This window comes from Eutrema salsugineum, unplaced genomic scaffold, assembly GCF_000478725.1.
Source record: "Eutrema salsugineum unplaced genomic scaffold, Eutsalg1_0 scaffold_4, whole genome shotgun sequence".
Taxonomy (NCBI): Eukaryota; Viridiplantae; Streptophyta; class Magnoliopsida; order Brassicales; family Brassicaceae; genus Eutrema; species Eutrema salsugineum.
This window is the reverse complement of record NW_006256686.1, coordinates 9791167-9804162: the sequence shown is the minus strand read 5'-3', so window position 1 is coordinate 9804162 and position 12996 is coordinate 9791167. Positions and strand designations below refer to the sequence as shown.

Sequence of the window (12996 nt, the reverse complement as noted above, 5' to 3'; positions counted from 1 at the left end):
AGCTAAAATCCGAATGATTCAATTCTCGGAATCGTGAAAGAGAGGGGAGAGAAGAGAGGAGAGGAGAGGAGGAGAGAGAGGATAAAATAAAAAATTGAAATTCATTTAATAATTAATTTCCATTAAAATAAAACGAAAATTCGAAAAATAGGAAAAATGAGATAAAATTAAAAATACCACAACTTCTTTTTATTAAGGGTATTTTCGAATTTACACATTACTTATGATATCTAGATTGAATTATGGCAGCTCTGATCATTGCCCTTCCAATTTATGATAATTTGGCAATTAATTCGTTAATTTCGCACTTATATTTAAGATATTAATCAGCCAAAATACTTACGAATTAGATGAACATTCCTCTGGTTAAAATATTTTTAGAACCCAATAGAACAGAACTTTTTGGTTCGGTTTATTTCGGCTGGATTTTGCCGAGCTCCAACAAACTGAGAACCGAACAAACCCGATAAACCGGATGCTATTTTGTCGGGTCAGTGCTTTGCTCCTCCGCCATTTCTGTCTCCCTCTCAAGAACAATGCCCGTCAAATGGTACGTTTTGATGATTTGCAGAAGAAAAAAAAAGAAGAATTATTCATAAGCTCCACTTCTTCTTCAATTTCGGATTTTTCTTTCACTCGCTAATCTCTCTGTATATTTTTTCTAGGGTTTTGTATTGGCAACCTAATCAAGGATCCACAGTGAGCAGCCAAATCCTCAACGAAGCTACACAGTGCGTAGAGAGCATCAATGGCGTCAAAGAAGGAAGATGGAAAGCCACTCTCAACTATTACAAACCCATGGTACGAGGTTAGTCTCCCGATGATTCCTCCTCCTAATTTCTTCTTCTTCTTCGTCATTGCGTCGGTTTGATCCTTGAGATTTTTGGGGTGAATTTTTGGAGCAGACCAGGCGAATCAAGCGGATTTCCCGCGCGATTTTCTAGGGATTTCGCTAGCGGATCAGCCGAGTAAGTACTATTTCATCATCAGGTCGCAGAGGATCGTCCTGGAAGCAGATTCGTCGATTCAATTGATAATGGAGAAGCTTCAGTCTTACAAATCGAAAGTCGCTCTTTACTTTGAAGGGTTTCAGTATCAGCTTGGTGATTTTCGTCTGAGAGTTGGTAAAGTTGTTCCTACTCATTCCGAGAATGTTAGAGGAATAGTTATGGAGGTAATGAATCTAAATTTTGCCTTTTGTATCTTAGTTGATTCCTATTTGCAATGTTAATATAGATGATGAAGATTGAACAGTGTTGAAGTATTTTAGAAGATGAAATTCTTCAGATTGTTCTTGTTTCTTTGTAGTCTCAATCTTAACATTGTAATCAGTCACCAAAAGGGTGTGTTTGGAGCAATTCGCATTTGGTGATGATCCTTGATGCTATTACTACGTTTTAGATAGATGATGTGAGCTTTTGAACAATGTTGATGCAGTTAGAAGATGAAATCCAGAGATTGCTCTTGTCTTGTCTTGTAGTCTCAATCTTAACATTGTAATTAATCACCAAAAGGGTAACTAGTTTTTGTGTGTGAAACTAGTTTTTGTGTGTTGTAACTAGTATTGTGTGTGTAATCTCAGATTGGACTTTATCTTAGTTGATGTTATTTACGATGTTAAAACAGATGATGAAGATTAAACAGTGTTGATGCATTTCGAAGATGAAATCCAGATTGTTCTTGTTTCTTTGTAATCTCAATCTTAACATTGTAATCGATCACCAAAAGGGTGTGGAGCTATTAGCAATTGGTGATCATCCTTGATCTATTTACTATATTTAGATACATTATGTGATCTTTCGAACATTTAGTAGATGAATCCAGATTGTCTTGTTTCTTGTTATCTTAAATTTAGAGTTTGCTGGGTTGTTAACTAGTTTTAGTGTGTTAATCTATTCAGGTGGAGTATCTTCCTATATCATCAATGGAAAAGGCAAGAAAAGTGATGGAGGAGTTCTTGGAGATATGGCATGAAGCTTTGTCTAAAAGGTCGTTGCCTGGTAAGTTTGTCAACATAGAGCTTAACTTCGGAGAGTTTGGACTTGCAGACACCTTCACTCCTCAGCACACAGCTGTTCGATATGCTCTCGTCATGGCTCACATGATTGCAACGGTTCAAGCTGTGAGAGGCTAACACATCATTCCCATTAATTTGAGCTTTCTTCTTAGGTAAAATTCAGAGTATTGTGGTTTATGGTTGAATTTTGAATCTTCCGACATTATTTTTGGATGCATGTTGTGTAACTCATTCGTATATTGCTGATTAAAATAAATTCATATTCAATGCTCTTAATAAAAGGACAAATATAAAGAAACAAAGTAAAGTTAAAACTGTAACAAATAATAACAATAATGTAAAAAGAGTCTCTCTAGGTTTGGTTTCTCTAACTCCACAACGCAGAACAATCAGTGGGCATAAAAGAAACCACCGAAGAAGAAGAATCATAACCAACCAAGAAATTATTCTGTGCTCTGTTCCCAAAAATAGCTATACCGTCATCTTGTGTCATCGAAGAACACATAATCGCCAGACAAAAGACATCTCCTCCCACATCCACAAACATATTGTATTTCTCCAAGACAAGATCTGCATCGTTGGAGAAATGCATTGTGATCACCGGAAAGATATCTACGGTCTTTGACGTGTAGCAAAGCATATCGTCCGAGTTAGTTACTTGTTCTGCTTTCACGACGTTTGCCACTTCCTCCTTCACTTTGTTGCAGTAGCTATCAGGCAAGTACGTGAAAGTGGTTCCAGAGTCTATGACAATGTTCCCGTCCAAGGCGTGAAACGGTGTCCCTAATGTTTCAATCCGGGTCTCTCCAACGCTGACCGCGTCTAGGTTTAGGTAATAGAAACCTGGTTGCTCCTTCTTTATAAACATAGTGGTTGCTACAACACCATCTCCTGCCACGATAGCATTGCTTCCAAAGTTGATCTTACTAGTTCCTTTACCGGAAAAACAGTAAGAGAAAAGACCTATGTAGTCTTCACCCAACTGAGAGATGAGTGACGTCGAGGCCCAACTTAAACCAACAATGCCTGAACCGGTTGAGCTGAAACCTGAGTTGTTGTTACCACAACCAAAGGTGGTTTCAGGCATCACGAAAGGTTGGCCTGAAGTGGATTGGATCGTGACCGTCTCGGTTGCATAGTTGCCTATGGAATAGCTTCCGTCTCCGTAGATAAAGTCATAAGGACAAGAATGGCCGTCACATATTTTTTCTTTGTAGGTTGAGGATTTTGAAGGGTCGAACATGGGACCTTGTTGGTCGAAGCAGTTAATACAAGGCATACATTGTGTCCATATGAGTTCACTTCCGGTGTCTATGAGGGCTTCGATCTCGACAGGAGGTGTACCGATTTGTAGTTTCATATAATATGAGGACTCGGAGGTATCAAAGATAGTGTCGGCGTAAGGTGATGATCCGAGCTGAGTCTTAGAGAGTCGAGAAGAAGAGGAATTAGAGCGACGGTGGATTAAGTCGATGGTGAAGCCACCGGGAGGTGATGATGAGACAGTGACGGTGATAAAGAGAAGAGAAAGAACGATCATTGTGGCTGCAAGAGACATGATGATCGATCGAATAGTATTTTTGGCTTTGAGACACAATGTTTTGCATCGCTATTCATTCATGCATGTATATATATAGATAGATTTTGAACTTTTTGTCGTAATTGTTAATTTTTGTATTTTCATTACGGTCTTGTATAATTTCCATTGCTATCTTGTAACTTTGAAAACTTTACATTTTGTTACTAATAAATCTTTACTTTTTTTTTATTATAAATCTTTACTTTTGTCTTCGGGATTTCCTTTTTTTCGTTTACTTTGGGTAAATGGAAATTAGGTCACTTTTGATATAGCAAATGTAAATTTCTTACGATCTTGCAACTTGAGAAGTTTTCGGTTACCAATAAAAAAACCTTGACAAGTTTTACGTTTTGTTACTAAAGTTTACTTTTTTTAGGGTTTTCCATTTTGATTTAGATGATCATTTGTTATAGCGAGATGTATATTTTCTTTACTTTGTAGTTTTAAGGAACCACTGATGAACACAAAAGGATGATAAAAGAACACATAATCTACACTTTTTTTTTTTTTTGGTCAAAACACATAATCTACACTGTTTATTGTTTAACTAGATCAGGTCTTGCGTGTTACGTGGATAAAATATAAAATCTAAAATCTAAATTAATCTGCATAATTATAATCCATATAATTTTGATTTTTAATTAAATTTATAATTAAAAGTATCAACCAATATGAACACAGAGAGCCTGCGCCGAAATTATCAAGTATTTTGTTTTTAAAGAAGAGACAAGTTTCAGATTCATCATCAGCAACATATAATTTAATTTTATTAGTAAATATAATGCCAAGTGCATTTTGGAGTTTTATCAACAAGATAATAGCCAATGAAATATGTATGAAGAAAAGACATAACTGATTTTATCTGTTAGCCTATAAAACTATTTCCGAAAAGATAGCATGATTACTCTCTACTCTTTCATTGAAATTGTTCTAATTTCCTCTATTTGCATTAACGGTTATATCAATAATGTTTTTATATCTTGTAAACCTTTTATGATATCAATATATTTGATTTGCTGAAAAAAAAAATTATAATTTACAAGTAAAAGTTTTAAAATTAATTCATCACATAAACTACCTTCGAAATGAATGAAATAAATATATTCTTTACTTTATATAGATTTGATAGTTTACATTTATCCGATTTTGTAGTTTCTATTTTTTTTTGTATTTTATCTTTTTGATTTATAATTTAATAAAAAAACAAGAAAATGATTTTGAGACATATCGCGATTTTAATTAACTACAACACATATCACGATCTCGTGAGTTATAATTTTGTTTATATGTCACGCTCATGTTGAGAGATCTAACTTTACATAATAAGACTAGATGAATACATGCATATACACAATGGTTTTTAATCACATAAATTAGTGACCTTCCTAATATCATACAGAATTCTACATAATCATAAATAAATAGAGAAATTTCTGTGTTTTCTTTTTAAACATTAAGTCTTTTTAAACATTAAGTTTAATCCACGCGTACAGATGTAATTTAGATTATACTATGTTGTGCTTCACTTCTCTCGATTCCTATAAAAACTTCATAGCTCTCTCTTTTAACCACAATCATATAGATGATCTTTGTTTCACATCGTTAGAAATCATCGTTGCAACATTAACATTAAGATATTCATAATCTCTAAACTCACTTTGAATCTTTTAATATTTTGGATTTGTATTTTACTCGAAAATCTAATTAGACAATAACAATTGCCAATGAAATCACCATAACACAATTTCTAATCCAATCCCTCTAACACAACATACACACATACACACTCAAATAGACTCTTTAAACGGCAACATTTTACTACTCACTCCTTCTTCTGTTCCACTTAATTGGCTTCCTACATGTTTGGTGCCAAATTTAGAAAAATCTCTAATTTTTCTAACATTGTATTAGCAGGTCATAAGCATTTAGATGGAAAATGACCAATACAAGAACAAACCAATACTCTTCTTACGAAAAATTAAAAATCAAAAACTCGTCATATTTGAATCAATAACATTTAAATTTATCTTATTTCTCATTTTGCCTATTTCAAGATTTACATTGAAAAAACACTTTGCCCATTTTTCATATGTCAAAAAGTTAGTTAAAAAAACTACATTCCACATACTTAATTTGGAGTTATATCTAAACATCAAAATATATTTCTTATAATAAATTAATAAACTCATTAATTTTCACTTACGATTAGAAATTATAATTACAACATATTTGATCGTAAACATTTAAAGACAATCATAATTTAGTCTATAAAACAATGAATCATGTGTGGACGCATGAATTAGAATCTAATAAGACTTCTGTTAAAAAAATTGGCATTCAAGGTGCATTGCATGACACTGTTGCCCCAATTTAGGCCTAATTGGGTCAATAAAGTAGATATTCGATTACTTCTCGGCTAAACGGATTAAAATTTGATGAGAATTATAATGTATTGCATCAGTTCTTCGTTTTTATGTGTTTTATACAATTTTAAACACAATATTATAACAAAATTATGAGTTATAATGAATAAACATGTTAATATATATATATATTAAGAAGTTAAATCTAATACCCGATTAATCTCTGATTTTAGTTTTTGTTACCTCGACCGTCTGACTAAAACCTAACAAAATTTTGAACATTGGATAAAAATTAATAATATAATATCCTTACCAATATTTTCAAATTACAACCACTAGATTTTGCAGATTCAATTTCAAAAAATTAAATAAATATGATAAAAGAAAATATTTAACTATACATTAAACATTAAATGTAATATTATCTCACCTATATATGTTCAAACGTACAAATTTAGTAGGTAAGGAAATATATATGTGTCTTTTCTTTGGGAGAGTTTCAGATTTAACCCATATTTCAAAGTCAAACACCAAACTAACCTCTTTTTTCTCTCTCCAACTTTTGCCATTTTCTCACAATTTTATCCTTCCCACTTAAACTATTAACGAAAATACCATTATATATCTATTGTTTCGATTTTTCTTTAATTTGGCTAAAGTCTCCTTGGACCTTCTAAAGACCTTTTAATTACGAGAATGCCATCTTCTTCAATTTCTTCAACCACCATGAACAACCATGACAATGGAATAAATGCTTCTCAACCAATTTTAAAGCTGTAATAAGTAAATATTTGAGCTCATTCACTCATAACCTTCCTCATTCTTTCATAATTTCTTCTCCAAAACATCTGGGCTAAGTTACAATGCCAAAATTCATGCATTTTCGGTGATTTTTGGTTACTTGACATCTGGGTTGCTTATTTTTGGTGAAATCCTGAGTTCTGGGTGCTTAAAAGAACTGTAGCCGAGCTCAATTTTGTAAAAAGTAATCGTCGCACTTCAATTTCTCCATATTTAGTTTTCATATCGCGAAAGTAGACTTCTCGTGAAGTATACTGAAGTCTACTAGTCAACATAAGGTTATTTTTGCAATTGAATTTTTAAAAGTAGACTTCATTAAACCCCACGAGAAGTCTACTCGATATCCTTTGAAAACAAAAAAAAGCATAGTAGACTTCATTTGAAGGCTTAAGAAGTCTACGAAACAAAAAAGTTTATTTTTGTAGTTGACCGTATTTTGAATTTTTAATGTAGACTTCTTTCTAAAGTCTACTGTTTACATCTGCACGAGAAGTCTACTTTTAAGTTACTTTTGTAGTTTGACCAAAAACATATAGGTCATTTTAGTGTTTGACTAAAGTTTTTTAAAAAATAAAAAATTCAGAAAACTCCGGAAAGCTGCAGTAGACTTCAGAAAGAAGTCTAAAAACAGTAGACTTCTTTGGGAAGTCTACTTATATTTTTCGGTCAAACTTAGAATGAATCTTTTTTTTTAGTAGACTTCACAGTGAAGTCTACTAAAGATAGTCAATTGCAAAAATAATCTATTTTTTTCCGTAGACTTCTATTGAAAAAGTAGACTTCAAAAGTAGACTGTCAGAGAAGTCTACTCTTACATGAAGTCTACAATAGAAGTCTGCTTTGTTAGTTAATGGCTTGGTCAAATGCTAAAGTAACCTTTTTGGCCGGAAGTCTACTTCTGAAGTCTACTGAAGGAAAAGTCAACGAATTAGTCAATTGCAAAAATAACCTGTTTTTTAGTAGACTTTTTTAGTAGACTTCACTATGAAAAAGTAGACTTCTCCTCCAGTCTACGTTTGAAGTCTTCTTTAGAAGTCTACTTATTGCAATTTTTTAAAAAACGCGTTTTCGGCAAATTTATAAAGTATTTTTTTAAATTTTTTGGATTAGAATTGCTTCTTAGTAAGTGATTGAACTATCCAATGAATTTTATTTCATTCGATATTTATTGTTGAATCAGAAGTTTCGATTTTTAAGCTACTTAGCTTATCAAAGTAGACTTCAGTAGACTTCTTCTGAAGTCTACTAAGGAAGTCTAATTACGAAGTCTATTTTTTGTATTTATTTTAAAAACACATATCTTAAATATTTATCATATTTTTTTTTAATTTTTAGGTTTTGACATGCGTGTTAGCAAGTGGTTGAACTACTCAATGATTTTCATTTGATTTAAGTCGATATCAATTGTGGAATCGAATATTTTGATTTATAAACTAGTTATCTTATAAAATTAGACTTCATTTGGAGTCTACGAAGTCTTGAAACGAAATTTCCTGTGTAAAGTTTTTTGATATTTATGTGTTTGCTATATTGTGCTGTAATTACGTTTGCTAATGTGATTTTTATGTTTTTTTACAAAATTACTTATGAGTTTAATACGTTTATGTATTATAAGTATAACTTACAAAAATTTCCAGAAGAACAATCTGATAAAAGCAAAATTCTATGTTATTCAGCAAAACCATAAGAACAATCTGATAACAGTAAAATTCTATGTTTTGTATAAAAGTTAAATAGAAACAGCTGGAAAAAATTTGGTCCCAAAATTGTCTTTTTTTTTTTTTTAAGGTTTTCATATCGAAATTTTTAGGATTTTTTATTTTTTTTGTACATATACAAAAGATGCAATAAGAAAAAAAGACAAAAAAAACAATAAAAGAAAAAAAAAAGAAAAAAGCCCAACCCGAAAACCACTAATGGGCCAGGCAATGAGCCAAAAGGAAGAAAGCCCAAAACAAAAAACAAACAGAGTGAAAGGAAACCCTAGCCGCCGGAGCCACCTGCCACCTAGAAGAGAGCCACCGACCTAAAACAGCCATCCGTCGCCGTAGTCAGCCGCCGCCGAGACCCCTTTCACGACCCACCACCGCCCTCAAGAAGCAGGCTTACTCGAAGGTCACCGACAGTTCAAGCACACCAAAACTCCTCCTCACCGCCTCACACAGCCGCCGATATGCATCCACACACCCGAACGCCAGCCAGATCTGAGAAATACCCAAGACGGAGGAGCCGCCATGAAACCGCCAGCTTCAAACTCTTGAGGAAGTGTCACCAGACCTTGTCCTCACCAGATCTGGTTCCGCATAGAGCATCCACCTTGAGTCACCGGAGAATCAAAGCCGCTAAGGAGAACAGGGACCGACACGAAACGCCGTTAGAGGAGAGCTTTCACCTGAGAAATAAAAAACAGGAGCCAGAAAAAGAAAAAAAGGACGGAAAGGAGGAAGAAGACGACCAAGAACAGAGATTCATGTTGCTCACCCCCAGCCAAAAATGTCTCGCCATCTTTAAGTGAGAGTTGGCTTTTGACGGCTTCACACACGTTCTCCACTGTCTAAGGTTTTGCCTGTTTACCAACAAAACCAAAAAGTTTGAATCAATCTTGTCGTCTGTAACCAAATTCTTTTTTTTTTTGTGTCGTTTCTTTCAATTTTCTATAACCAAAGTCATTTTAATAAAATATTTTAGTTGGAAAAGAGCTTAGCCAACGATTCAACAATAAGATCTATCATTGAAAAAACTAAAAAGATAATCTAAATCGAGATCTATAGATTACAGATTGAGACGATAGAAAGAAAACTAGGAATAATAATCAGATCTAAAACAGAATGAGATGCTACGCATAAAAAAGAAAGAAAAAAATCGAGATTTCGGGTGAAAGGGAGAAATAGAGAGAAAGATACCACTTTTTGAAGATGAGCTTGCAGATAAGTAGACGCAGCAGCAGAGACGAACAGAAAAGGCAGCGGAGAAAGGCCAGAGAGAGTGGAGCACAGTGCCGTTATAGAAAGAGGAAGGTTTCATTTTACAAAATTAGGGTTATTTTCTTTATATAATGGCATAAAAAATTTGGTTAAATTCTTTTTTTTCGGTTCAATTTTTGGTTAAATTATTTTTTTCGGTTTAGCAGACTTCCATATTGAAATCTACTAAGTTTAAATCCTAAATAATAAATTTTCTTCTTCTTAATTTAAAAACATAAATTTCCATTTATCAATATGAAAAAATAATTTATGTATATTTAGGTTATAATTACGGAATTTCTGAATGTAATTTTGATACCAAAATAATTTTTTCTAAATTTTAAAATTAAATTTCCAGATTTAATTACTTAGTAGACTTCATTTTGATAAACGAAGTCTACTAGTAGACTTCATTTTCACTTTAGTAGACTTCGTAAGGGTGTAAACGGTAATTAGGACATTCGTTTTTTGTTTACTCATACAGGATTAAATGGTCTTTTTATTATCCTTTTAGGTTATTTCTGTCAAATGTTTTTTCAGAGGTCTACTTTTGTATTCAAAATCAAGTTTTGTTATAACAAAACCTTCTTTTTCTTTTGACTAGAATACTGTATATATATGGAAATAAAGAAAATATTAATTAATTATATACTTTTTCATCATCTTTGACCAAGACAATCCTCTTGTTTTACGTATGTTTTTGTTATTCTATATATATTATTCAATCTAAATAAAGAAAAACTCATAAAAAAGATTATGAAAATATTTTAAAAATGGCTATCACAACGAAGACTTTAATGGGATTTGTTTTTGTTGTCCTCATCCTCGTATCTTATGTTCATTGTCGTACTACAAGTCTACAACTGCTAGTACTCCAGGTAATGTTTCGTTAATTATGGTCATGGTTTTGTCATTTTTTAATATACATATATACATATTGGTCTAATGATTTTTATTTATAAATAGATTATGGAGTAAGGGAAGACTTATTATGTTTCAAACAAGATCCGTACTGTTCTGTGAGAGAGGGCCTAGCCGCCTAGGTTGCAACGATCTTTGTCGTAACTTTGGTTTTTTGTATGGTATATGTACTAGAACCAATTGTTGTTATGGAAGATAAATATGCGTCCAAGATAAAATAATCTAATCAAATTAAATATCAGAAGAACTAGAGACTAATGAATAAATCTTACCAAACTGAAGTTAGTTTGATTAAATTCGAGTATTTTTTTTTTGTTCCGCAATTTGAAGAAAACCTAATAATAAAAAAATATAACTTAATGAATAAGAATTCAGTCAATAACATTTTTCCAATATAACGTGTTTTATTTCAATTTTTAGGAAGAAAATTAAGGAAAAAACCTCCTTATAGTACAAATTAATAGATAAAAGAGATATGATTAGTCATTTTGTTTATAGCGAACTAGAATTAGATTTGACATTAAAATCTAGATTTAATTGTCTAAAAATTACGTTTTGTAAACTGTAATCAAAATCTAAAATTGATTTAGATCGTATTTTTATATAAAGTTAAATTTCTAAATGTGAACGTAACATATACAAAATTATAATTCATTATATCATAACATGGATCATTTGTTATTTTAGATCGTGACATGTGTAAATGTAATAATATAAATTATCTTATTTATGATTATTTTTGAAAGAAAAAAAATTATGTTTATTAAAATAAAAATTATTAAAATAGAATATCATGAAAATTCAAAAACTAGAGTATCATGAAAATTATGTTTTTAGAATCCTATCATTTTTTTAGAGTGATTATTTACTAGATTTATAAATAATATGGATTAATTTCTAAATTTTACTAAAATAGAAGAAAGTAAAATAAGAAAAGTAACAGAAACTAAAATTTAATGGAAATAATGTTTTTTTAACCCTGATGTCTACTTAAAAACTTTTAGCCTTTACATATAAAAACTATAGTTGTTTGAATAGTTAAATTTCTATATTTATATTAAATGTTAATATGCAGAGTTGATTAAACGTTTACAATAAGCAAACTGATGTATATTACGATATAAATTTAATGTATGTCATTCCTATAATGGATATAAAACTGAATACTATTTTAAGAGTTTTTATCTGATCCTATTTATTCTTTAATTCGGTAAAAAATACTTTAGAGAGTTATTTTAATTAGTAAAAAATACTGACAGAAAACCAAGTACAATAAAACTTCCATAAATTAGTAATGTCGAAACTGTAAAATTTTATTAATTTATAGAATTATTAATTTATCGATATAAAAATCAGTCTAAAAAATTAATTTAGAACTTAAAAATGTATTAATTTATCGAATATTAATTCATAGAAGTTATAATGTACTGTACATTCCTTTTTCTTTTTGACATCCCAAGTACATTCCTATATAATTAGCATTTAACTCATTCAGTTTTCAATACCAAAAAGATTCATAATTAATAATCAAGATCTATCCTATAGTTTGATGTGTGCCATTCTTATATTTTTCACCAAGTTATTCAACTCTTTTAGTTAAAGAAGTTATTCAACTCTTCTTACATCAAAAATAAAAACAAGTATATATGTAAATATTTACTTTGATTATTTTCTTTGGTTTATCGAAAAAAAAGAAGACTAATACTTTGTGGCAGGCCTTTTTCTCATGTTTAGTTCCCTGATGAAACAGAGTAATAAACTGATTAAACTTACGTGTCAACTGAATTAGGTACTTACAGTATATATATTCCTTTTAATTATCCTTTCCCTCTTATTCACATATGCACAAATAAAAAAAAGTATTCTTTTTTTGATTAATCCACAATCGTGCAAAAGTGGGTTAGGTATCTTTTGGACAGAAGAATCAATTTCACTAGCACAAAATTGTTCTGTATTACGTTATATATACAGTCTTTTAATTTTTGCTTAGTGCTCTGTAATGGTTGGGCCAGTCTCTTGAGTCGCTTTCGAATCTTGAACGCATTATGTTTGTCGTGAGTCTCGTGAATTCGTGAGCATATAATTAATTTACATAAAGATTATTCAAAGTGGATTATAAGGAAAAATGGAGCCTACTATTGAAGATCTGACCGAATCCTTTTTTTCGTTGTTTATTACATTTTCACCAACCTGATATAGAGAAACGACAACAGTAGATGGAATGTCAGAATATGGTTAGGTAATTTTTTGGGACCAAAACAAGATCATTACCTAATGATTGCACCAACATAATTTCTCTGCATTTGCGCTTATATATAATTTAAGGCTTTTATCTCGCTGCATCATCACGCA

The 12996-nt window shown here is 31.4% G+C and overlaps 2 protein-coding genes across 2 annotated transcripts; one reads left to right on the top strand and one right to left on the bottom strand.

The window, feature by feature from the left end:
* The first annotated feature begins 436 nt into the window (after positions 1 to 436).
* Positions 437 to 2280, top strand: LOC18014151 (mediator of RNA polymerase II transcription subunit 20a). The gene is made up of 4 exons (XM_006418953.2): positions 437 to 550; positions 666 to 808; positions 906 to 1174; positions 1901 to 2280. Exons 1-4 carry the CDS (start codon positions 537 to 539, stop codon positions 2132 to 2134), a joined length of 660 nt encoding a protein of 219 aa, XP_006419016.1. The 5' UTR covers positions 437 to 536; the 3' UTR covers positions 2135 to 2280.
* A 104-nt stretch (positions 2281 to 2384) lies between these two features.
* LOC18014150 (aspartic proteinase CDR1) lies at positions 2385 to 3575 on the bottom strand. The gene has a single exon (XM_006418952.1). The coding sequence runs from the start codon at positions 3573 to 3575 to the stop codon at positions 2385 to 2387; it is 1191 nt and encodes a 396-aa protein (XP_006419015.1).
* Between the last annotated feature and the right edge of the window lie 9421 nt (positions 3576 to 12996).